The sequence below is a fragment of the Oncorhynchus nerka genome, linkage group LG24, assembly GCF_034236695.1.
Source record: "Oncorhynchus nerka isolate Pitt River linkage group LG24, Oner_Uvic_2.0, whole genome shotgun sequence".
Lineage (NCBI taxonomy): Eukaryota > Metazoa > Chordata > Actinopteri > Salmoniformes > Salmonidae > Oncorhynchus > Oncorhynchus nerka.
Window position 1 is genome coordinate 55,341,431 of NC_088419.1, and position 26,649 is coordinate 55,368,079.

A 26,649-nucleotide genomic window follows, 5' to 3' on the forward strand; every position below is an offset into this window, starting at 1 on the left:
ATTGACTGACTATTGCTTTCCAAATCGCCCAACACTCCTATTCGTAAGATTCATTTTGAGTGCATGTTGTGATTTTTTTTAAATACTTTTTTTTAACATTCCTGAAACTGTGTACAGAAACAAGCTACATGGGGGCAATACCAGAATAAATGATCAATCGATTATGTCTCTTTATAGTAAAATCTACAGAGCTGAGATTGTTGTATGCCCCATATATATGCATTCTGTTGGTGGCAAGAATATTATACAATCATTTAAATTGAAAGTGTTGAATCAAGTGTAATTTTTTGGAATTGGTACATCGAAAATCTCCTCCCATTTATTTTGCAACCTGTGTGGCGCAGCTGTCAACATTTTTGTCCTCAGATGAAACTGGTATATTTTTTTATTTACGCCAGTTCCTTTCAGACGATTTGTATCATTTAATATATGGCAGGCAAACAAGTTCCTTGCCTTCTCCCGTTTCCACTTGCCTCCTCCATTTTTGAGGTAGTGCTGCAATCAGTTGGTTGTAAATTTGGATTGAGCAGATATTCCCATATATTTTTGATAACTGCATATGTGACAACTCCTCCTTTCTATCCATAATATCATTAATAAATATAATACAAATTTGAAAAAAAATCTAAAATAATATTTTTTTATTAATCAGTATATTTAAGTTAACCATAACATTTGTGGTAATATTTTTTTATCTTTTCTGGGCGATAAAACTGAAATTGTAACCAGCTTTGTATGGCTGGTTTAAGAAAGGGTGATACTTTAAACAAAATTTCATTTTCAATTAGTCGGAAATGAGAAGTTGTAATCTGTATGAAGGCAAAAGGGCTATTTTTAACAAAGGACAAGCCTTTCTTAATAATCTACTGGAGAACCATTTTGGGTTTAAGTATAATTTATCTATGAGTGAAGCTTTTAGTGAGAGGTTTAAAGCTTTAATATTTAAGAATTTTAGCCCCCCAAACTCATATTCATTATATCAATAGGCATGTTTAATTTTGTCTGATGTAGCATTCCAAATAAAATGACATATTTTTTGCTCCCTAGATTTAAAAAACTAGTCATCTGGAGTGCCATTAGTAAGTAAGTAAACTGGGATAAGACCAGTTAATCAATGTGATTTTTCCATAAATAGACAAGTATTTACCTCTCCATGGTTGCAGAATCTTATCTATTTTTGCTAACTTTCTATTGAAATTAATTGTGGTAAATTCATTTATATTTTTTGAGATGTGAATACCAAGTATGTCTACTTCACCATCCACCCATTTTATTGGTAAACTACAAGGTAGTGTAAATACTTTTTTTAATGATCCAAGACATAATATGGTACACTTGTCATAATTAGGTTTTGATCCAGAGAGGCTAGAAAAGTGATCAAGATCTTCAATGAGACTGTGCAGGGATCCCGATTGGGGATTTAAGAAAAAAAATAGTCATCGGCATACTTTGACACTTTTTTTGTTTTTATCCCCTGGATTCCTAACCCCTTGATGTTCTTGTTGGATCTCATTTTAATAGCTAGCAATTCAATGTCCACAATAAATAGATATGGAGACAATGGACAGCCTTGTTTTACTCCTCTTTAAAATCTCAATACTTTCTGAGAAGTAACCATTATTTACTATTTTACATCTGGGGTTGCTGTACATACTTTAACCCATTGTATAATTTGTACCAAATTAAAGTAAGCCAGGCATTTATATATCAATTTCAGTCGTACTTTATCAAACGCCTTTTCAAAATCTGCTATGAAGACCAGGTCTGGTATCTTTGATGTTTCATAATGTTCAATTGTTTCAAGTAATTGTCATATATTGTCCACGTAAAAAACCCGTCTGGTCAGGATGAACAGTATCTGGTAAAACCTGTTTTATTCTATGTGCTATGCATTTCGCCAGCATTTTTTTCATCACAACATTGAAGTGTTAGAGGCCTCCAGTTTTTTAAATGGACTGGATCTTTATCCTTACCACCTGGGTCCTGTTTTAGTAGTAATGAAGTCAGACCTTTTTGTTGAGTACCTGAAAGTCTACGATTTGTATAAGTCATTAAAACATGTTTATAATGGATCTATGAGTACATCAAAAAAGGTCTGAAATACCTCTACTGGTATACCCTCAAGCTCTAGTGTTTTTCCAGACTGAAAATATTTTATTGCCCAAAAAGTTCCTCTTCTATAAATTGGCCTTCCTCTTCCTCTTCTGTTTGTTCCTTTATTAATTTAGTCTGTAAACTGTGATTGACTACACTCCAGTATAGTAGGTGGCGGCATGCACCTCAACGTTTGTTTGCGGGCCGCCGTAATATCATAGAAGTAGAGGCAGAAGCTAGCGTGGTACTCCTTACTAGCTAACAGTAGCGTCACAGATAGAACAATGAGACCGATATTTCACCGGATGTTTAAATGTGAAGTCCCCGTGGCATTTCCACTCACTACCAATTATGGATTTTGGCCGATATTTTGCAAATTTTCTCACCGATGAAACATTTGACCTCAATATAGTTTTCTGTTCCCAAAACTAAAATGTGTTATGAGTTGATTTTTTATTTAAACAACGCGATTTTCAACGGGTAAAGTCTACCCGTTGAAAATCGCGTTGTTTAAATAAAAAATAAAATAAACTCATATAGAAAATTTAAAAAATAAAGAAACATGTATTTTTTTATTATAAGGAGTGCAAAGGCGAATTGAGTTATTGCATATGTGCACTTCAGAGGTGGCGTTCCGTAACGGAAATATGCAGATGTCCGCTAGAAAGTGCCAATTATTGCATCTCTCCAGCTCGTGCTTGGCTCTGCCCAATATGACTCACTTGTTCCCGTTTGAAACGAAAGGCTGTGGTCTATCTTGGTTTAGTTATATACATCTTTGGTAGCGTGCTAATGGCCGTGGGAATTCAATTGTGTAGCATTAGCTAGTGGAAATGATTGTTGTTTATGCTTGCTTGACTGCACAATTATATGTTACGTTCTTTATATGCTAAATTAGTTGGGTTGTTACATCTAGCTAGACGTCTGTGCTTTTCAAATTAACATCTAGTCGTGGAAAATGACGAACGTTATTCAGGTGACAAATGTCTCTCCGAGTACCACCTCCGAACAGATGAGAACTCTCTTCGGGTTTCTTGGAAATATTGAAGAACTGAAGTTATTTCCACCAGAGTGAGTATTGTGAATATTAAACAATTAGCTAGCTAGTAGCGACGTACATTTTCCATGAAAATTCTGCCAAATCTGGCCATCACATAGGTTGGGGCCTGTGCGGCCTCAGTCCACCCCTAGCTAGTAGTAATTAGTTAGCACACGCAAGTGTGCGTTTGCTCATGCAACTGATACAGAGGAGCCAAACTCGCTCCTACATGGCTGTGAGCTCCCAATTTAGCTAACTTGATGGCTAGCTAGTGAACACTGCTTACTGCAAGCTCATGGAGTAGGATATCTGCGAACTCTTGTCCCTCAGTGCCTATATGAAACATCCTAACGTTAACCAGCGAACTGTACTGAGAAACAACTGGCTAGTAAGTTATCTTGTGATATCGAGAAATAAATCAGTCCCGCAGTCAGTAATATAGTAACTAGTTGACAAAACAATTTGTCGCGAATCAAACTGTTTTGAATTCCAATGATACTGTGAAAACAAATGGCTCCTTTGAATAACAGGGCTGGGTAGTAGGAGCTAATTAATCTGTTCTGTGCTTTGCTGTTTTTCACCTGTCGAATTACACCTGGCTGCACTGCAGTTAAGGTAGGAATTACAAGACGTCTTGATCATCCCTCTGAAGCTCTCATGGCAAAGACAAGAAAAGACTACAAGAGATGCAACGTTCTTTCATTGCTCTCTCTTCCCAATTGTAACTAAATCAGACATAAAATATGTTTAATTAGGAAAGTGAGCATATATGTTTTCAGGAAGAAAGTATACTAACAGTGTCAGTACCATGTTTCTTCTACCATATGTCGAGAATCTTTGTATTTCTTGCACAACAAATGTGTATTTTCTTCCAGTGAATCTTCCTTGCCTGTGACTTCACGTGTCTGTTTTGTAAAGTTCCTTGAACCTGAGTCGGTTGGAGTGTCCCAGCATCTGACCAACACTGTCTTCGTGGACAGAGCGCTGATTGTTGTCCCATTCGCAGAAGGTTGGTCGCCTTTGTCCTATTTCTAATGTTTTCCAACATACAACAAAGCTCAATCAAACCCTATTGTTTATCAATATTTTATTTCTAGTAAGATTTAGTACAAAAGTCTTACCAGAGATTGAAAATATAATAGGGGTAAACGGGAATACATGTGTAATTTTGCAGTTCTAGTATAGCCTATTAATACAAATCATTTTATCTGTAATTTGTGTGTTGTGGTTTTCGAAATGGACAAGGCATCTGCTGAGCCCCTACCTTGCAGACTGAACAAGGTCCTCTACAGCCATCAAGAGATTAGACACAAATGGGTGCTCGGCTCCTGAGCCCCTTCCCACTGTTGTTCTGCTGCAGAGAAAGAGTTTATTTATATCTCCAAAGCATCTTTTCATTATAAGGATAACCACTCAATGAACCATAGCAATAGCAGGGGCCAAGGGCCCTCCCTATCCCTCATGTCAACAATCTTAATTCTGGAAACGAGATTAAAGTAATCCAAGTTTAAAGGCCACAATCAGTAGTAGGTATGCGTCTAATAAACTAAAGGAAGCATACAAAAGTAAATTAACTGATTGCGGCAATGCATGCCAGAGTAGACTTGTATAGTACTCAGCCTACATCCATTTAGCTACTTTCAGCTACTGGCCTGAAATTCTGAACATCATTTTAGTTATGATTTACATGCTTATCTGTTGTTTGGACTTAACCCACCCAATTTGAATAGCTTTGTTTCGCAGTCCTTTTATACATATGTGCATTTCCGTCCCCATATATTTTCACTAACTGCAGGTAAAAGTAGGACTGGTTGTTGTAGTGAAATGCTTTATAATGATCCTCTCCACTTGACTCTGAACGGGTTTAGTAAGTCACACATTTAACGGAGGCTTTTCTTGTTGTTGTTTTTCCAGTTGTTTTTCCTGGTTCAGCCCTATACACCAGGCCCTGCTGAAAATACCACCCAACAGTTTTGTCTTCTGCAGCTTATCCTGTTTCTCAAGTGTCTTTATTTTATTTATTTTTTCCAGAAAAGATTGAACCTGTTTGATTTGAAATGATCTTAATTTTAGATTGCACCCCCATGGACCATCTCATAAGATTTTTGTTTTTATTTCACTATTGTATGTTTTTTTTCTTCTTCAGCATTGGGCACATAGTTAACCTTTTCTGTTTGGGCTTTTGCTGGCATTTTCCCTTTTTTGTCAGAGCCTACTCAATACTCTGGCAGGTAGCTTCGAGGTTAGAGTTTGGGCCAGTTCGAATACCAGAGCCGAGAAGGTGAAGAAAGAAAGTGTTGCTTTGCCCTTGAGCAAGGCACTTAATCGTAATTGCTCCAGGGGTGCTGTACAATTGCGACCCTGACCGTGACCCCACTCTCTGCAGGTCCTCGGGGAATTGGGATATTTAGAAAAATAAACACATTTCAATTACACACTTGTGAGTAACATGATCAAATATAAACAACCCCCAAATTATTATATATTATTCTTTCTGCAAGTTAAATTTTACAACACTTTACATGAGTGGTATCCTACGAAGCGCGTTTGAGGAGTTGTCAAAGTAACTTTGGTCAACTCAGGATAACGAGTCATACGAAAGTGGCTCGCCTTTTAGCCAGGTACATTTCTATGGCAACAGATCCTAACCAGCTCCAGGGCAGGCTAACTCCACTTACCCTGAATGAAATGACTGGGCAACGAGTTGAGGACCAATTCAATCAGATTCCCACCCTCTTGCAAAGATTGCATCATCCGCTTCATTTGAGGAAGACAATTGTTTCAGTATTTTGTTAAGGAAATGTTTTTGTGTTAAAAATAGTCACATTTTAACATATCACATTACACATTTAGTAATGACAGGATGCATTTAAAAAAAAACGTTCAGTGTTTGCTTAGCCATGTGCGACATAAACACGCAGATATAGGCCTGCTAGAGTTGGAGGCAGGCGGACGGGCAATATCCACCGTTGTAGTATGGATGAAGCCGGAGGTGAAATGTGAAACTAATGCTGGTTAGCTGTAGAAAACCCTGAGTAGATCTAGCTTGCTTCTTGGTATACCCCCCTGGTGAATATATTAGCCAATCAACAGTGCTGTAGGCTCTTTGGAAGGAAGAAAAGCCACCAGCAAAAGCCCAGAAAACAGAATTTGGTTGAGCCTTTTTCTGTTTGTTTTGTAATGGTAAGTGTTTTTAGGCAAAAGTAGTTACCTTTTCCCTGAACTTTTTTGTGTGTGTCTTGATGTTTTTGTGTGCTTTGTAGCGAAGCAGCCGTCACGAGTCGCTTGTTCATAAAACATCTAATGACACTTGAGAGCACATCCCACTGGACAACCGGCTGTGCTTGCTTACGTTTGGTTCATGACTTAAAAAAACAAGTACAGGTGATACAATCTTGGCAGTGTTGACCATAGTGTGTATTGTGACTTTATTCTCGTAGTAGTATTCTGAAATCATACTTAGCAAATCAGTTACCAACATTTTCCGCCAACACAAAATGGAATGTATGTCTTACTACATACAGTGCCTTGCGAAAGTATTCGGCCCCCTTGAACTTTGCGACCTTTTGCCACATTTCAGGCTTCAAACATAAAGATATAAAACTGTATTTTTTTGTGAAGAATCAACAACAGGTGGGACACAATCATGAAGTGGAACGACATTTATTGGATATTTCAAACTTTTTTAACAAAATTGGGCGTGCAAAATTATTCAGCCCCTTTACTTTCAGTGCAGCAAACTCTCCAGAAGTTCAGTGAGGATCTCTGAATGATCCAATGTTGACCTAAATGACTAATGATGATAAATACAATCCACCTGTGTGTAATCAAGTCTCCATATAAATGCACCTGCACTGTGATAGTCTCAGAGGTCCGTTAAAAGTGCAGAGAGCATCATGAAGAACAAGGAACACACCAGGCAGGTCCGAGATACTGTTGTGAAGAAGTTTAAAGCCGGATTTGGATACAAAAAGATTTCCCAAGCTTTAAACATCCAAAGGAGCACTGTGCAAGCGATAATATTGAAATGGAAGGAGTATCAGACCACTGCAAATCTACCAAGACCTGGCCGTCCCTCTAAACTTTCAGCTCATACAAGGAGAAGACTGATCAGAGATGCAGCCAAGAGGCCCATGATCACTCTGGATGAACTGCAGAGATCTACAGCTGAGGTGGGCGACTCTGTCCATAGGACAACAATCAGTCGTATATTGCACAAATCTGGCCTTTATGGAAGAGTGGCAAGAAGAAAGCCATTTCTTAAAGATATCCATAAAAAGTGTTGTTTAAAGTTTGCCACAAGCCACCTTGGGAGACACACCAAACATGTGGAAGAAGGTGCTCTGGTCAGATGAAACCAAAATGGAACTTTTTGGCAACAATGCAAAACGTTATGTTTGGCGTAAAAGCAACACAGCACATCACCCTGAACACACCATCCCCACTGTCAAACGTGGTGGCAGCATCATGGTTTGGGCCTGCTTTTCTTCAGCAGGGACAGGGAAGATGGTTAAAATTGATGGGAAGATGGATGGAGCCAAATACAGGACCATTCTGGAAGAAAACCTGATGGAGTCTGCAAAAGACCTGAGACTGGGACGGAGATTTGTCTTCCAACAAGACAATGATCCAAAACATAAAGCAAAATCTACAATGGAATGGTTCAAAAATAAACATATCCAGGTGTTAGAATGGCCAAGTCAAAGTCCAGACCTGAATCCAATCGAGAATCTGTGGAAAGAACTGAAAACTGCTGTTCACAAATGCTCTCCATCCAACCTCACTGAGCTCGAGCTGTTTTGCAAGGAGGAATGGGAAAAAAAATTCAGTCTCTCGATGTGCAAAACTGATAGACATACCCCAAGCGACTTACAGCTGTAATCGCAGCAAAAGGTGGCGCTACAAAGTATTAACTTAAGGGGGCTGAATAATTTTGCACGCCCAATTTTTCAGTTTTTGATTTGTTAAAAAAGTTTGAAATATCCAATAAATGTCGTTCCACTTCATGATTGTGTCCCACTTGATGTTGATTCTTCACAAAAAAATACAGTTTTATATCTTTATGTTTGAAGCCTGAAATGTGGCAAAAGGTCGCAAAGTTCAAGGGGGCCGAATACTTTCGCAAGGCACTGTATCTATTGTGGTAAGACTAGTTAGGTTGACGTGGTTTGTTTGAGTGTGGGGGTTGTTTGCAAAGACCTGTTCTGATTCTGTGGTGTTTTTCTCTAGGAGTGATTCCTGATGAGTCTAAAGCTCTGTCACTGCTGGCACCAGCGAACGCCGTGGCAGGATGCATGCCGGGAGGAGGCCTTCTCCCCACTCCGAATCCTTTGGCGTCCGTAAGTGTTATCTATTGGTGTCGAAATGAGACCTATCAACTGTGTAACCAAAGGCCCCATTTTGACAACAAAAAAAAGTAGCTGGAAGGAAGATTTGTCTGACTTGTGTCCCTTGTCCTTGCAGATGGGAGGCGTACCTCTTTCAGCTCTCGGAAATCCGAACATGGATCACATGGCTGCCATGGGCATGTCTGGCAACATCAACCCCCAGGTTGGACATGGCTACTTTCTATTTCACAACTCTGTACTTTAAAGCAGGTGTAGGTTATAGTTAAAATCTGTATGTAACATAATAAAAAATCCCTGTCTCAATCTGTCAGTTTAAGCTAGACATGTCTGTTTTTTGCATGGGCTGCGTCTCAATCCCCCGCATCCGACTATGGCGGCCTTTCCGCATCTGGTGGAAAGTGGCCGAGCTACAGTGGTCTTTGTCAGACCATGAGACAAAAATCGGTCTTCTCACAAAGCTTCCGAACTGTTTGGTCTACCAACAAATAATTTTCCCACTCTATGGAATGACTACGAACACGATGGTGTTTTGCTCTACGACTGAAGTCGGTAACGGTGATGTGCCAACTTCTGTCTGTAGCATCCAAATTGTTTGGGCTACAAATGACCCCATTGTGGAAAGGGGAGACTCATGAACACAATTGTGTTCTCCATTTTGCGCTAAGCCCCCACAAGTGTCACAGGACCTGGCTAATACAAATGAATGGAAGCATGTAGGTAGTTTTGTGGCAACAAAAATAAGGTGTTAAACGTGTCCAAAAAACAAAAAAACATTTCCTGAGCTTTCTTATCTCCTAGATATAGGACAGACACTTCAAAACTATATTCCTTATGATTTATTTTGTGATTATTTTTTTGCCATTACTGAATGTTATTCAAATGCGTTTCTATGAGCTATAGTAGTAAAGGCAGTTAATTTTTTTATTATATAAAAAAAAAAAATCAAACATGGTCTGACCATCTTCAAACAATTGCATATGTTAGCTTAGTAGAACCCCCCCCCCCCCCCTATAAATGTATATAGCTATGCATTTTCATGTTCCCTATTTCAGGCCCTCTCTGCTGACTTTCTGAAGCTTATGCAGTCCATGGATCCTACTAAGTAAGTATCACCTCCAATTCTGGCCGGTCTATAAAGAATATCTTAACTATTATTGTGTATGTGGAAAAGTCATCTGGAATTTTTCTGAGTGACTAACTGGGGTTTGACCATTGCAGGATGAATCCAATGGCTGCTGGTATGATGATTAATCCTGGTATGAAGAATGACTCCAACAAGGAGATGGAGGAGGCCATGAAGAGGGTCAGAGAGGCCCAGTCATTCATCTCTGCCGCCATCGAGCCTGGAAGTGAGTTATCACTAATTTAGACCACATATTTGCAGTATTACACTTTGTATTTTGACTGAATTACTCATTCCTCTCTTCTATGGTGCTCTTCCTCACGTCTTCAGACATTGACGGCTATCATGTTAGTCAGTTCCCACAGATTTGTATTGTTACGTTGGAGTTTCCCGAGCTTTCGTTCTTCCTCTTTGCAGATAAGAAAGACGACAAGCGCAAACATTCCCGCTCCAGGTCCCGGTCGAGGCGGAGGAGGTCCAGGTCTCGTCACAGGTACGCCGCTGATGAGAAACTGCATACCTTCGTTAAATCAGCAGTTTTGGATGTCTCACTTTACATGCATGTTGGAAAACATCAGCAAATCAGTCACGATGCATCTTGAGTGGTTTGAGTGCATGGATTTAGTTGGGACAGCTCTGAGTTCTGGTAAAAAAATTAAAAAACTGTCTAATCTCATTGCAGGCGATCAAAGAGCAGGTCTCGACGGAGGTCCCACTCGAGGAGCAGGAGGCGGTCGAAGAGCCCCCGCAGACGGAAGTCCCACTCCAGAGAGAGGGGTAGACGCAGCAAATCCAGGTGGGTGGCCATCTACAGTGTTATATTCACAGCGGGGATCAGGGGAAATGTGGTGCGTGATGTACCTCTTTCAGGATTCCTTCAAGTCATTGTTTGTCTTCATTGTTTTTCCTGCTTGTAGGGATAGGAGGAAAGAAGATAAATCCAAAAAGCGCTCCAAGACGCCGCCTAAGAGCTACAGCAGCACCAGGAGGTCTCGAAGCATTAATCGGTGAGTGGTTTAAATAAAGGAGAAGTCTAGTTAGCTTGACCAAAATGCATTGATCCCGCTTGATGTTCTAGACCTTTCAGGAACCCGAAGACAACCAGTGGAATATAGGGTTAAAGGTTTCCCTCCCATCTTTACTATCTTGTCTTCAACAGGAGACGTAGAAGAAGCCGCAGCGCCTCTAGGTCACCAAAAAAGTCCAGGTCCCCAAAGAGGAAACTGTCCAGGTCCCCTTCCCCTAGAAGGTGAGTGTGGTACAAAAGAGGGTCCTCTTAGTTCAGAACCACACTGGGCTTCACAGTGCAGTAGAAGCCGCAGCGCCTCTAGGTAGGTGTACCTGTCTGTATTTAAACTATAGTTTTTGTTCCCACAGGCACAAGAAGGACAAAAAGAAGGACAAAGAGCGAGAGAAGGACCGTGACAGGGGGAGGAAAGACGTCAGAGATCGGAGCCAAGACGAAAGAGAACGCTCCACTAGTAAGAAGAGCAAAGACAAGGATAAGGACCGAGACCACAAATCTGACAGTGAGAAAGGAGATGTCAAGGTGCGCAACCACTGACTTTCCCACATTAACGGCTCATTCTAATCGTATCTGTTAATAGCTTTTTAGCCATGACTAGGCTTAATCTGTACAGCGACACTGACCCTGAATGTTTTCATGTCCCGAGTTTGACCTGTTTCATGTGTCATTTATTCCTTTGTTGCTCAGAATGCTTTGCTCTTGAAAGTGACCAGGGATTACGATGAGGAGGAGCAAGGCTATGACAGTGGAAAAGAGGTAGAGGACGAAGAGGAGAGGAAGAGCGACTCTGATTCTGCGTCTCCCCCGAAACCCCAGGAGTCTGACGAGAAGCTTGCAGGGGAGAGCGGCAAGAAGTCCAAACAGAACGGAGATGACCACCATGATGAGGAAGACATGGAGATGAGCGACTGAGTACACCCAGGGAAACCCAGCCAGATGATGTCACTGAAAACCGACAGGCTCCATTCCCTACCTTTCTCTTTTTAAAGGCGTCTAGATAACGTGTCTGATCTTTAAAATGAATACTTGTGGGAATCTGGTGGGTTGTAGTCTTATTGGGGAGATGTACAGTTTTTAGAGTTATAGAGACACTTTCCATCTCTAGACTGGTTAGGGGAAATATTGTTCCTGTTTGAAATAGCCCGTTTATTTCTGCCTGTGTCTGGTGAGCATGTGTAGGAAATCAAAATATAAAATGTCAAATTGCTGTACTTTTATGTTGAAGGGCCTGTTGAATGTGAGGGATTTAGAAAGTGATTTCCTTTTTGGGCCTTTATTCATCTTGAACATATAGGAACTGTTTTCTCCTAAACGACTCACTGAACTTATGTATACTTAAACCTTTTACAGGACAGGGGTTGGCCCCTCACCTACTCAGACTGTTAAATTGTTTTTAGCCTGGTACCATTCTGGTTTCGGTGTAGCTTTCTATTCTTTGTTGTAATCTTGACAAATCTCAATCTGTAAAGCACTTAACATTGTTGTAGACATATCCTTCCACCCGTGACGATATACTGTAGATTCAAATCGGTGTTTGGATTATTATGATGGAACACCCTGTACTGTCTACATGTTTTACAAAGGAAAGTCTATAATAAAACGTGGTCAAAATAACTATGGTTTTGTGGTGGGATATGTTTGATAGCCTGCACCATTTTTGAAATGCATGATAAACAAATGGTACACAATATCATTATATGTGGACATTTGAGTAAAAATGTTGTTCATTTGATAATAGTGTTAGGCTTATACAAGGTTTTGTGTACAACTGGCATGTAGATGAGTGAACTTGTTTTACATCAGCTCCTGGCAGCTAAAGCCATGGTAAGGAGTAAAGCAACATTCAGCCCACAACAAAAAAGTGAAGAAAACACATTTCCATTTGCAGCACTAACCAGTAGTGGCATGGAAGCATGATGGAAAGGTTTATAACTACCGGAGGGGTCAATAGGACCCTGATCAATGTACAAAGGAAATGAGTCGAGTACAAAGAATTCTGCTATTTCTATTGCTGCTGGTGCAGTATTGATCACACTGCAGCTCAGCAAACCCTCCCTGTTGTACCCAGCAGAACCAAATGAGCACCATTTCAGAGAAGTCCAATTTCATTCCTGAAGTAAGGCATAGCTAAGCTTATTGGATTTGACCTTTTCCTTGAACGTAAAGCTTTGTTTATACCTGGTGCTAACGTGTAATTTGTCCTGATCTTGTCCACATTGATTGCCCACATTTTCAGAAATATGTCTACACGTCATTAAAATGTCTTTAATACCCATCCTTTGTGTCTGCATTATGACCAGAGTTCCAGGTCCCTCCCTATATGCAAATTATTTGACAGCTATTCTTTCAAAATAATATTGATTTGTTTTAAGACACATATTGATGCCATAATTCAATGGTGCCACCTGTCAGTGAAGGGATAATGATTTAAATGGTTTCACTGTCCAGAACTGTCTACACTTGTAAGATATCCTACCTCCGGAGTTGGTCAGAAAGAACTGATCACATTGAGTCTTTTAATTGTTTACACTGTCTGAAAATGTGGGCACAATCAGAATGTGAACAAAATCAGGACAAGGATGGATGTTGGAACCAGGTAGCAATCGGGACTCAACTGAAACTGTTCTGAAGATGGAAACTCTGCTGAATAACCCAGTCCTTGTAAAACCCAAGGATGTAAGACCCCACAGTGCTTTGTACACTTGGCTCATACATAGGTCTGCAGGGGAGAAGCCAACAAAGAGTTGACATAAGTGTGACAATGAAGACAAAAAAAAAAGGAGAATTGGAGACTTTTACCGGCACAATATTATATGTACAAAAATATCCATTGCCACCATGATACAAACCAATTACCTCTTTGGGTGAACTCACATCAACTAGGCTTGGCATCAAACTTCAGAAACCCTTCTTGACATAGAAGACATCTACACCCATATTAACACAAAGAAAGTGAAAAAAAAACACACAAAATAAAACAAACATAAAAGCACCTTGCGCAAAGGAAAAGGCCTGGTTTTTGCTAGCTTTAAAAATAGCATTTAGGGCTCGATTCAATCCACACCGCTGAAGTTGAACTCTATAGCGTGATTGAAATGTAAAGGTCATTTTGCGATTGAGCCGACATATGCAGTGTTTACCGTGAACACAGTCTCTGCTAACGCGGGCACGTTAACTTTACACTTATATCGCGAGGTGACTTGGAACGTAATCGAGCCCTTTACGTTGTACTTAAATCGTACCTAATCATCTACAGACAACTTTCACTCCTGGTTCATTTCCATTAACTGAATTGTACAGTTTGTTACATAAGTAAAAAAAAAAAAAAGGTAGAATATGAAAACAATTCTTATATGTAATACTTATAATGCCACACTTTGCTGCCAGTCAAATAGGGTAAGACAACTTGGCTCGGGTACAATTACATTTCTTAGCATGTCTATCATTGCTTTCAGGTAGAGTACCACAGAGTTGAGTAATCGACTGGCGCAGTAGGTCCTCCCCTCTGCTGCCAAGGCCAAGTCAGCCCAGTACTGACTGGCTGTAGTGCATCTAACCAGTGCCCAACGTTGAGTGCAGCTACTCCAAACAAAACGCTGGATAGTAGCTACATCTTTTCACGTCCATTTAAAACATTACACATACAATTTCCTTTTCTTGTCTTCTTCTCCTATGACAACTTGATGAAACATCAATGCCCTTTCATAGGTGACCCCTTTCTGGTGTCCACCCAACGGGGTTAAAGGTCAGGGAAGCGGCTGGGGTCCTCGTTGTACTCATTGGGGATGGTGAAGATGGACTCCTCAAACTCGTCGTAGCGCAACTCTTGAAATGTCACCGTGGCCGTAATGGTTGGAAAGACGGGGATATCTTTGTGGAGAGACGATAAAATGTAAACGTGTTATAACATCAGGGAATATCGCTGGTCAGCCAGTCAGCAGGCGTCCAACTGGATCTCTTATATTTTAGAATATGTTTCCCACTAAGCAGTATACTATGCATAGTACTTACCCAGTTTGACAGGGAAACCAGGAGGGAGTTTCATTTGAACAAACTCTCTGAGTTTATTAAAGTGCTTGAAGGGTGCTATCACCTCCAGGACGTTTAATAACCTGAAAATAAACAACAAAAATGAACAGTCTTTCGTTCTCACTCAATGAAGAATGGATTGCATGCATCACTTCATGCCAGAGAGTACAGCAGGTTACAGTCACTAGCACATTCAATTAGCGATGGGGATAATCGCGAGAAAACGAGGCCTCTGCACACCACAAAAGTGAGGGTTAACATTTTTGTTGTTGGTGTGATTACTGATCAATTCATTTATACATTTATAATTAGCAGGTGTTGTTTGTTTTAACAAACCTTTTTTATTTTTGTACTTATGTCTTGTATATTGTTTCCGTTGTGGTGTGGTTTTCATGGCTTCCAACCACACCTGCACACCGTTTTTCTTTAGTATTAATTTGTTTTTTATCTGTATTGTTGTCTATCGTGTGTTTTCTTTGGTGCAAATAAATAAATGCACCGTGCCCACCAACCTCTTAAGCCCATTCATTCACACAAACGACATCTCAGATTTCAATACATTACGAAGAAGAAAGAAAATACATTATTAAAATATATCCCGCCTGGCAACTACTTGTGTCAGTCTAGACTTCCATGTTCATCCGGGCGTAATAGAAGAGGATGCTTACGATTCAATGCTCAGAGGGAAGTCTTGACTCATGGCTACGGTAGCTTTGAAGTTCTTCTTGCTCTCTTTGCATACCAGGTCTCTTCCTAGATGAGGCGCTCTGAAGGAGGGGAAGAGGGAGAATGCCCAGTCACAAAATGAAGTGAAATTACTTTTTTGACGGAAAAGAAAGGAAAGAAAGAATCCCCCCTGGGGAGGAGAGCAAGGTAGAGCAAGGTAGAGCAAGGTAGAGAAAAGTAGAGCAAGGTAGAGCAAAGTAGAGCAAGGTAGAGCAAAGTAGAGCAAGGTAGAGCAAGGTAGAGCAAAGTAGAGCACGGTAGAGCAAGGTAGAGCAAAGTAGAGCAAGGTAGAGCAAAGTAGAGCAAGGTAGAGCAAGGTAGAGCAAGTTAGAGCCAGGTAGAGCAAGGTAGAGCAAAGTAGAGCAAGGTAGAGCAAGGTAGAGCAAAGTAGAGCAAGGTAGAGCAAGGTAGAGCAAGGTAGAGCAAAGTAGAGCAAGGTAGAGCAAGGTAGAGCAAGGTAGAAGAATATGGCAGATCACACAATTTTGAAAATTGGAAAAACAGGAAGTAGAACAGCTCTCCACAGCCACCCAAGCCATAGACTGTTCTTCCTGCTACCGCACGGCAAGCAGTGCTACTTACACTGACAACCCAACTCACACATACACACACACACACACACACACTGTATACGCCCACACACACATAACAAGCGCACACATGCATACTGACCCCACACACACACACACTCTTTCACAGTCACCACATACGCTGCTGCTACTGTCTTATCTATTCTGTTACCTAGTCACTTTACCCCTACCTATATGTACATAGGTACCTCAATTACCTCATAATATATCTTCCTTGTTCACATGCATTGACTCCCGATTCGCCAGTCTCTAATTAACTATGCCCGCTTCTTAAGTAGGCGTCTTCTTAATTTGTTTGTACAGCACAGATGACGGCATAAGGACTCCGTTCCTTGTTTTTATATAGCACTTTGCACTTCTTTCGAGCGTGGATTCAATTAATGATATTATTTCTGCATCTCGGGCCCCCTTGGGGTTTTCCTCTTCATGGTTTTGAGTGCGTTGAGTACTTCTTCCGAACACTACAGATATTTTCTCTCCCACACACCAGCCGCGGTTCATTCTAGCCTGAGCGCTAACCCTCATACTGGCTTTCCCCCCTCCCTGTCTATACCCATGTTGTTTTGACTCTTTATTGTTATTCACTGTGTATTTATTCCCTGTGTCACTATATCACATTTGTAACTCTGCACTGTTGGACCTTTAAGTGTGCATTTCACTGTTTGTCTACACCTGTTGTTTACGAAGCGTGTGACAAATAACATTGGATTTGATTCGATTTAACCCTGTATGTAGACATTTGAGACTAACAATGAGGAAGAGGGCACTCGTGAAAGGAAGCGTGTAAAGAAGTGTACTTGTGAGAAGGTGATGGGTCACACTTACTTTCCGTTTTCTGCGTTGATGTATTCCTCCCAGGAGATATTGTTGGGTGAAGGGGCAGTTAATGACTGTCGCCTCACAGGCTAAAGAGAGAGTGGACATACATATGAGTGGCAAGAACAGACACCTGGAAATAGAGATCTACACCGAGCAAAGTCCGACATCAAACTGAGCACAGAGTACACAAATCTCATAAACAAAGTCACAAGAAAAACAAAAACACATTCAGATATAACAAACAGCACACTAAAAGCGTAAAAATCCCAAGCTAATCACTTTTTTTAATGAGCTTCTCAAAGTGGCTTTATTTGTTGTTTGTAAGATTTTGCCTACAGTCGTTGCCAAAAGTTTTGAGAATGACACAAATATTAATTTCCACAAAGTTTTCTGCTTCAGTGTCTTTAGATATTTTTGTCAGATGTTACTATGGAATACTGAAGTATAATTACAAGCATTTCATCAGTGTCAAAGGCTTTTATTGACAATTACATGAAGTTGATGCAAAGAGTCAATATTTGCAGTGTTGACCCTTCTTTTTCAAGACCTCTGCAATCCGCCCTGGACTGCTGTCAATTTACTTCTGGGCCAAATCCTGACTGATGGCAGCCCATTCTTGCATAATCAATGCTTGGAGTTTGTCAGAATTTGTGGGGTTTTGTTTGTCCACCCGCCTCTTGAGGATTGACCACAAGTTCTCAATGGGATTAAGGCCTGGGGAGTTTCCTGGCCATATACCCAAAATATTGATGTTTTGTTCCCCGAGCCACTTAGTTATCACTTTTGCCTTATGGAAAGGTTCTCAAACATGCTGGAAAAGACATTGTTTGTCACCAAACTGTTCCTGGATGGTTGGGAGAAGTTGCCTGTGAAGCCCTTTTTTTGCAAAGCAATGATGACGGCCAGTGTTTCCTTGCAGGTAACCATGGTTGACAGAGGAAGAACAATGATTCCAAGCACCACCCTCCTTTTGAAGCTTCCAGTCTGTTATTCGAACTCAATCAGCATGACAGAGTGATCTCCAGCCTTGTCCTCGTCAACACTCACACCTGTGTTAACGAGAGAATCACTGACATGATGTCAGCTGGTCCTTTTGTGGCAAAGAGGGACTTTGCAATTAATCTGATCACGCTTCATAACATTCTGGAGTATATGCAAATTGCCATCATACAAACTTAGGCAGCAGACTTTGTGAAAATTAATATTTGTGTCATTCTCAAAACTTTTGGCCACGACGACTGTATATCCACCTGAGGTGAATGAAATGTAGGATACACAACCACGTTTGGGTCACTAGAGGGCCCAAATACATCACTAATGCTGAGAGCGGGATTGACCACATAAACAACACAGTGCCAGTGGTAAAACCAACTTGATGATTTTACAGCTGCACACAAACTGCATGAATGAAAAGGGGTCATTTCAATAAAGCACAGACTCAGTCGTTAATTCTCGACACCTCGTTACCAGCACCTTGACCTTAGGTTATCATCTCTCTGGACATCAAAGTAGCAACGGCCACCGAAATTGTTAAAAGGTTTTAATAAACGCAACAGTCAGACAATGGACAAAGATCCTCCAAACGTTTTGAATTTGTATAATCCATCAGATGTTGACTGAGTTATAGCACATAAAACATTTTACTGGCACGGACAAATAACAAATGGAATTCAGGGACTTTGGTGGGATCTATTGAAACATTCATATTTTTTTCTCTTAGAATACACTCATATATACATTTTCTTACTGTATCAGCAAATCGTTTTTATTCTCTGTTAAAAGAAAGAAAATGACATGTCCCTCATTTGCATAATCATACCAGGTGTGTTTGTATATATGCATACATTAACATAAAGGGGAGGAACAGAGCTGCAACCACCAAACACTTTCTCTGTCTACCCTACCTGCACTCACCTGCTCTGTCGACCCTACCTGCACTCACCAGGGCTGTCTACCCTACCTGCACTCACCAGGGCTGTCTACCCTACCTGCACTCACCAGGGTTGTATACCCTACCTGTACTCACCAGCTGTCTACCCTACCTGCACTCACCTGTTCTGTCTACCCTACCTGTACTCACCTGCTCTGTCTACCCTACCTGCACTCACCTGTTCTGTCGACCCTACCTGCACTCACCAGGGCTGTCTACCCTACCTGCACTCACCAGGGCTGTCTACCCTACCTGCACTCACCAGGGTTGTATACCCTACCTATACTCACCAGGGCTGTCTACCCTACCTGTACTCACCTGCTCTGTCTACCCTACCTGTACTCACCAGCTGTCTACCCTACCTGCACTCACCTGTTCTGTCTATCCTACCTGCACTCACCTGCTCTGTCTACCCTACCTGTACTCACCAGCTGTCTACCCTGCCTGCACTCACCTGTTCTGTCTATCCTAACTGCACATACCTGTTCTGTCTACCCTACCTGCACTCACCTGCTCTGTCTACCCTACCTGTACTCACCAGGGCTCTCTACCCTACCTGCACTCACCAGCTCTGGCTACCCTACCTGCACTCACCTGTTCTGTCTACCCTACCTGCACTCACCTGCTCTGTCTACCCTACCTGCACGCACCTGCTCTGTCTACCCTACCTGTACTCACCAGGGCTGTCTACCCTACCTGCACTCACCTGTTCTGTCTACCCTACCTGCACTCACCTGCTCTGTCTACCCTACCTGTACTCACCAGGGCTGTCTACCCTGCCTGCACTCACCTGTTCTGTCTACCCTACCTGCACTCACCAGGGCTGTCTACCCTACCTGTACTCACCTGCTCTGTCTACCCTACCTGCACTCACCTGTTCTGTCTACCCTACCTGCACTCACCTGCTCTGTCTACCCTACCTGTACTCACCAGGGCTGTCCACCCTACCTGCACTCACCAGGGCTGTCTACCCTACCTGCACTCACCTGCTCTGTCTACCCTACCTGCACTCACCAGGGCTGCATTCTGTAAGTTTTTACATTCTGCAACGTTGAATTGAACGGTGGGTTGGTTGTGGGTTGGAAAACGCTGTCAGCATGGCCACTGCCCTTTAAAAACGTCACTCATTGCTTCAAGCAAGAGTATGAACGAGTCACAAGAGTCAAATGAAAGCAATCAATCCAGCCAGATTTATTAAGTGACAAGTGGATTTTGCGCGTTGCTAGCGACTGACCCACCACACAGGCTTACTACCTCACATTGGCCAGGACAACTGGCTACTCAACAGTAGGCTACTGCCAATACTGAAGACTTGGCAACATCGAGGATACCAACCGACGCACGTCCACAAATACGCACGTATGCACAAAAACACAAGCACACCCACACCAATACTGAACTCTCTCTAACTGACCCGTCACTATGAATGGCTGTGTTTTCTGAAACGTGGATTGAGAAGCATCCACTATAATGTACTGTGGGATCCTGTGTTTTAGATTATAGCCAGTACCATATATATATGATTAAATATTATCTGATGTTGGCTGTGTGAAGTATCTGCATTTGTGCACTTGGAGCATCATCATGAGATTAAACAACTGCTTGCTACATCTACTTGCCTGTTTGTGTGTGTGACAAGAACTGAGTAACATGGTGTGACCTGCATGTTGCAAAACTGTAGATAACAGCCCAGCAGATGCTTTGTCCTTGTGTTTGTATGTAACAATATGGCGCACATGGTGTGACTTGCTGTATCTTACAAAGTTGTGGTTAAGCAGGCATAGGGAGGGGTGGTCATCACGTGGTTTAACTGAGATGGAAAAATACTGAACAACACAATAGCAGGAACTGAGCAACTGTTATAACTAGGCTGCGATACCAGAACAATAAGAATCTATACATCGACGGAGGGAGGACTCCAAGAAGCGCCAAGAGGCGGGGACCCGCCTGAGCGCCTGCAATAGGCTGAGCAAGTTTAAACCACGCCCAGCCTCTACTGTGATAGGCCAACAGACGGGTTGGAACTATGTCCATCACAGTATAAGAACACTGTTTACATACATCTTGTCAGTTCTCTGTTCTGCCCTGCGTGGCATTACAGTGAGCCCGTATATACAAAAGTTGCATTTGCCATTTATTACTTAGCTAATAAAAAATACATAGTATAAAATCGGTGACTCATTGTTATATGTATCCTGATACCAGATTCGAATTTACGCAACCCTAACAGTACCTACGGCCTACTTCAAGAGAAGAAAGACGGACCTGGCACCACATGATACCGTCAGTACCTCATCATTCAAACGTTCCCTTTACTTCAAACTGGACAATGTTATTATCCCTATGTGACCCTGAGCGGTGGTGGATCACAGTGTTTTGATGCATTTGCCGCCGCCGCTGTTGTTGTGACGGGGGCCAGAGTACACACAGCCTCCAGCCAGTGATCTCCTGGTATGCCAGTCCGCCTGTCGGCCAGTGCCACCCGTCGCTCCGTGGCACCAGGGGTTTTAGCCTTCATCCACCCAATCAATAGTACAGAGCCCTGCTTTAAACCCCCCTGCTATCTGTGTCCCCAGGCGCCGCGCTGACCCGCTCTGCTATGCCACCGCCGCCGGGAGTAAACAGAGGGGGACGTCAGTGCTGGGACGAACTTGGAATGTTATTTTTCCCCTCAACCTACTTCTGTGAAACAGTTCACAAGGGAAGCACTTGTACAAACATGGATGGATGGATGCACAGCGGACTGTGTAAGCAGTTTTTCCCCGTTCAATACTGTGCTGACCTGACCTTGACCTATATGCTCACAGGTTTTAATACCGGTTAAATGCACAGTAAAAAATAAACTCTGGGCAACAGATGAAAAATGCTTAAAAGCGTTTACCGTCACAGTACAAGGACAACAATACCACAAGAAGTAAATACCATAGGACACATCGACAACACAAAACCCAGTTCCTGGCAGGACAGGACTAACGAAAACAACAGAGCCGTTAAAGAGCATTGTGAGGCAGTGACTTCCCTGTGTGGCAGCTTTATGCACAGTGCATAGACAGGGGCTCCCAAAGCAAACTCTCGAACGAGCTAGAGGCCGAAAGAGAGGGAAAGCACTGTTACTGTGTGTAAAGTTCAGCTGTGAGCTTCCATCACTAGAGGGGGGTGTTGTGCCTGGTATATATGCGCAAAGGTGGAGGAAAGGGGTCGGAATGCCACAGACGAGGATCAGGAGGGCGGTTTTCATTCCGACAGACGGTATGTCCATATAAAACTACAAAGAAACCCAAGAGGGTCGTGGAGTCCAATTGAAGTATTTCCAAATAAACCATGCAGACGTGTTTCACATCAAAAGAGCCCGATGCTAAGGGGTCAAATATGACGCTCTCGTGGTCCATGTAGCATTGACATGTTTTGGTAGGAGTGACTGGAGGTGAGAGGAGATCCCATAGGATGGTGATAGGAGAGTGGCAAGCATTGAGGTCAGAGGGCGTACCCCGAGGGTCTAGCAGGAGAGGAGAGTTTCCGGACTGGACTCGCACTTAGGCTGCAGGTACAAGCAAACAGTATCTTCACTTAACACATAGCAGCCAGCTCACAACCGCAACAGGTGACATCATACCAGTAGGCCCCAGCAGAACGTTCTGGATATGAAAATATGGTTAAGAGTTGGGTGCATGTTTACATTGTGGCCATATTCCCGTCCTCTGCAGCCAGAGGACCTCAACAGCAGAGCTCACCTCGTAGTTCTGCTCAATGAGGTTTCCTCCTTTGCTCAGGCTCTCCATGATGGCCTTGTTTCTTAGGATGTCCTCCTCGCTCAGGTGCTCCCGACGCTTCCGTGACTCCAGCACCAGCCCGTTCACCGAGTAGAAATCCGCCAGGAAATTTCCCACGCGCTCCTGGAGCCACAAAGGACAAGAAAATAAAACCAATTCACCAATTTCCCTTCAATAGACCTCAAAGGACCGAGACAGACAGCAATACCCCCCCCCCCCCCCCACACACACACACACATACATGAACTCTCCCCTCAGGTGAACACCTGTGGCTCTCCCAGGAGGCTTATCAAACACAACCACTATGTTTTGGTTACTCTGTTGCCCCTGAACTTTGTTGTGGAGAGATACGACGCGGCCAATGTGAGAAGGACATGGGCGTCCTGTACTGCATGGAATAACAAGGCCGTGCTGTAGATCAGCAAAGGTCATATTTAGAGACGGAGAGGTAGTATTCGACAAAAGAGATGTATAAAAACCAACCGTTTTGTCCTCTCGGAACAGCCAGCCGGTCTGGGCTCTGGAGAAGGTGATGGACTTGGTGGAGAGAGTGGCAGAGTAAACATCGCTGCTCATTAGGATGTCCACCTCTTCCTCGGTCTCCATCTCTGACTCCTGCAACACAGGGAACACAGCCCTCTGACACACACACACACACTTCACAGACACCGGGGATCATTTTGAAAGGCAAAATAGGAGACATCGAGCGTCACTAGCTCGACTTCTGCAAGCAGAAATGCACCACGGTATGTTTGCGTGCGCGCGCGTGCGTATTTGTGCATCTGCGAGCGTGGGTGTATGCGCAAGTGTGTTTGTGTGTGCATGTGTCTCACCTCGTGGTGTATCCGCTGGTACACCTTCTGTTCATTGTCCAGCACCGCAAAGGACTCAGAGGGGATGGCGTCGCCATTAAAGATGAAACTAAGGTCACCACGCTGGCACTTCATATCTGTGAAGTCTATTAGGGTGGTGTCCAGTCTATGACCAATCAGAAAGAAAGGGAAGGAGGGATAGAATTTAAATTCAAACCACTTCATGGGCCAACATAATGTCAATAGCATCAGCAACAGCACATTAAAACAGCACATATTGCCTCTAGTTCATTTCTACACTAATTGCTTCATCACATCTACATAACCCCTCCACACCCATCAAAAACCAAAAGAAGACTGAAAGAAGCAAGGAGAAATGGAGAAAGAGAGAGACACAGTGAGGGACACACACACACACACGGAGTATAAGTACACGTTCTTGTTACCAAGCAACATACAGCGTAAAAGTAAAGCTTGTTTCAATAAAACTAAAGACCTCACCTTGGTCTCTAAAAGCTCGGAGACAGCTTTTGTGTTAATAGTTGCCGTGGGCGACAACCCATTTCTATGTTTTCCGACAAAAGCTAGTTCATTGGAGTCGTGGAGGAATGAGGTGTGACAACAAAGAATATAACGGAACTACTTTATGGGCTGCACATAGACACAAAGTGGAGAGTGAGAGGTATGACAGAGCTGAGAATTTCAACCATTGGAATGTAAATTAAGTTATGCCTAGGTCGGTTTCTTTCCCCACCTCAGGAATATCAAACAGACATTATGAAAGTCTATTAGACAGCTTTCAACCCACCACACACAGACACAGTTTGATATGCCTGAGAATGATTTGCCCTGAATCTCCAGTGTTGGATAGATTCAGAGCACGGTAGAGGGGGTGGGGAGGAGGGGGGCAATTTGTGAGGCAGGTAACCTAGCAACACTTTAAAACTCTTTCATTTGTCTGTGTGTGTGTGTGTCATTGCTGAGTGGGGTAAAATACAGGCCCTTTGAAGAACAAAACAGCCTAAACCTGGCTTCTCACTGAACACTGAAACTCAGCAGATCAACATACATTAACCAGGCAGCTAGCACATCAAAGCCAGAGAAGCAAATTGTTTTTCGTTCTTGTTTTTTTTCTGTTTGTATTTGACCCTCTTGCCTCATCACTGCAACTCCCCAACGGACTCGACGGACTCGGGAGGCGAAAGTCGAGTCATGCGTCCTCCAAAACATGACCCGCCAAACCACACTTCTTAACACCCGCCCGCTTAACCCAGAAGCCAGCCACACCAATGTGTCGGCAGAAACAACGTTCAACTGACGACCAGGGTCAGCCTGCAGGTACCCGGCCCGCCACAAGGAGTCGCTATAGCGCGATAAGCCAAGTGAAGCCCTTTCCTGCCAAACCCTCCCCTAACCCGGACAACGCTGGGCCAATTGTACGCCGCCCTATGTGACCCCCGATCAGGGCCGGTTGTGATACAGCCTGGGATCGAACCCGGGTCTGTAGTGATGCCTCTAGCATTCTAATCAACTGAACAAGGGCCCTAAAAGCCTGAAAGTGCTTCAAAAAAGGGCTTTGTCGAGGCATATTGACCTTTATTATCGTGGGTTTTTACCATATCACATTGTCCTTTTCAGTATAATACGGAAGGCTGTGGATATCACTCCGTAAAGGCGCCTGTCTAGTAAATGTTGTTGGTATGTCAATAGGGCAAGCATCAGTACCTGACACTTTTTCCATCCAATAAGATTGCATCTCTGCTCTGCCAAGACTCTGAACCAGATGGCTGGGGCAGAAACAGACTGGCACACAACCAGGACTAAAGATTGGTGATGATCAGTGTATCAACTCAGCTGAGGAGAACAAGCAACATTGTGTACTGTGTGTGTGTGTGTGTGTGTGTGTGTGTGTGTGTGTGTGTGTGTGTGTGTGTGAGCAAGCTGTAACAGCTGAGAAAAGTCCAGACAGAATGATCTGTCCAAGGCATAGCCAAGGGGTCCGTCAGTGATACTGTGTTGATACCACTGTGTGGTTATCTCTCTGACATGCTTATTTCTTACAATGATCTCACCTTACCGGCTTCGCACTAATTATCGCTTGTTACAACTTCATGAAAACAAGGGATTATTAAAAAGAATTACTTGACTTACCTGATGTTGATGCCCTGTTTGTAGATCTTACACACGTCAGAGGGCAGGATTCGGGAGAGCAAAGGCACTGCAACATGGGGGGAAAAGACATGGGGATAATCGATAGGCCTAGGCATTGAAACTCCACTTAATAATGAAAATCACCAACCGCTTCAGAGCCCATGCCAGCAACAGAATATGTGGTTCTGCAGTTGAATATGTAATGCTCTTTTTACAAATACGGTATGAGGCCAATTCAAACCCTTGGAGGGCACCATCCATGTTCCAATCACCACACTAACATGCTATAATATATTGCTAAATTCTAATGTACAGTATATGTCGGTATGCTAGTGTGGATATTGGAACAGAGCCCGTGAATGCCATGTGTGCACTCAGTGCACCTCTCTGATAGGAAATCTAATACAGACTGGACAATGTGTCTGTTTTGAGACTGTTCTACCCCCAGCATATTGAATAGGGCTGGTGGAGCCCTGGCTTCTCTCAATGTGTGTGCAGTGCATAACACTTGGGTTGTATTCTGGGAGGTGAAACGTTCAGAACATTGCAGATAGAAATGGAATGAATAGAGCTGGCACAATTCCCTATTATATCTGCTCTGCACTATACATTTCTATGTGAACGTTCTGTAACGTTTCACCCTCCCGAACAGTCCTAATAGAAAGGCATCTCCCAATACAATCTTTGGATTTGAGCCCTTGCCACTCAGGGGCCCTACAACCCCTGTCAAATACTACCAAACTAACACTTACACAATCAGCAACCCTTTCTTTACTGGGAAATGTTGACACACTGTTAGCATGCTCTCTGGAGTACACTAGACATTTAGCCAAAGAAATGTGGGACATTTGTAACAGCATTTCTTCTCTAATTAATTCAGTGAAACGGTAAGAAGTTCAATGGATCTAGAAGATAAGCTTAATTGAAGTAGGCATTCATAGGCCTTAGTAATGCTGGTGGTGTGACGTTGTAATGATGTATAGCCACCACCAGGGGGAGGGTCTGCCTGTGTGTGGAGGCGAGGCCACTCCCTACAGAGGATTACCTCAGTGTTGTAAACAATCTCTCAGTATCACTCTGTCCCCAACCAGCTGGGCAGAGAGCCCTTACTGACACCCACATAATTGGGCTCTCAGAGATGCTACCACCTCTCTCTCTCTCTCTCTCTCTCTCACACACACACACAGCGTA

General features: G+C 42.8%; 2 protein-coding genes across 5 annotated transcripts in view; one reads left to right on the forward strand and one right to left on the reverse strand.

Moving 5' to 3' along the window:
- Window positions 1-2,814: 2,814 nt before the first annotated feature.
- LOC115108210 (serine/arginine-rich splicing factor 11-like) lies at window positions 2,815-12,245 on the forward strand. 2 transcript variants are annotated; one of them, XM_029632282.2, is made up of 13 exons: window positions 3,076-3,165; window positions 3,744-3,854; window positions 4,009-4,142; window positions 8,363-8,472; window positions 8,597-8,683; window positions 9,534-9,583; window positions 9,700-9,830; window positions 10,022-10,097; window positions 10,287-10,400; window positions 10,522-10,611; window positions 10,764-10,853; window positions 10,982-11,153; window positions 11,319-12,245. In XM_029632282.2, exons 2-13 carry the CDS (start codon window positions 3,820-3,822, stop codon window positions 11,541-11,543), a joined length of 1,314 nt encoding a protein of 437 aa, XP_029488142.1. In that variant the 5' UTR covers window positions 3,076-3,165; window positions 3,744-3,819; the 3' UTR covers window positions 11,544-12,245. The 2 variants fall into 2 exon arrangements, with proteins under 2 accessions (XP_029488140.1, XP_029488142.1); XM_029632280.2 differs by lacking the exon at window positions 3,744-3,854 and having other exon boundaries at window positions 2,815-3,165.
- Window positions 12,246-13,411: 1,166 nt separating this feature from the next.
- LOC115108209 (ankyrin repeat domain-containing protein 13C-like) overlaps window positions 13,412-26,649 on the reverse strand; it is an 87,114-nt gene continuing 73,876 nt past the window's right edge. For 2 of the 3 annotated variants that reach the window (XM_029632278.2, XM_029632279.2), the window contains 8 exons: window positions 25,459-25,525; window positions 23,329-23,473; window positions 22,979-23,110; window positions 22,457-22,618; window positions 16,802-16,881; window positions 15,329-15,427; window positions 14,643-14,743; window positions 13,412-14,501 (listed from right to left, as the gene is read on the reverse strand). In XM_029632278.2, the coding sequence (XP_029488138.1) occupies window positions 14,371-14,501; window positions 14,643-14,743; window positions 15,329-15,427; window positions 16,802-16,881; window positions 22,457-22,618; window positions 22,979-23,110; window positions 23,329-23,473; window positions 25,459-25,525 (917 nt within the window). In that variant the 3' untranslated portion in view covers window positions 13,412-14,370. The remainder of the gene's footprint in view (window positions 14,502-14,642; window positions 14,744-15,328; window positions 15,428-16,801; window positions 16,882-22,456; window positions 22,619-22,978; window positions 23,111-23,328; window positions 23,474-25,458; window positions 25,526-26,649) is intronic. The other variant, XM_065008978.1, reaches the window with a different exon arrangement.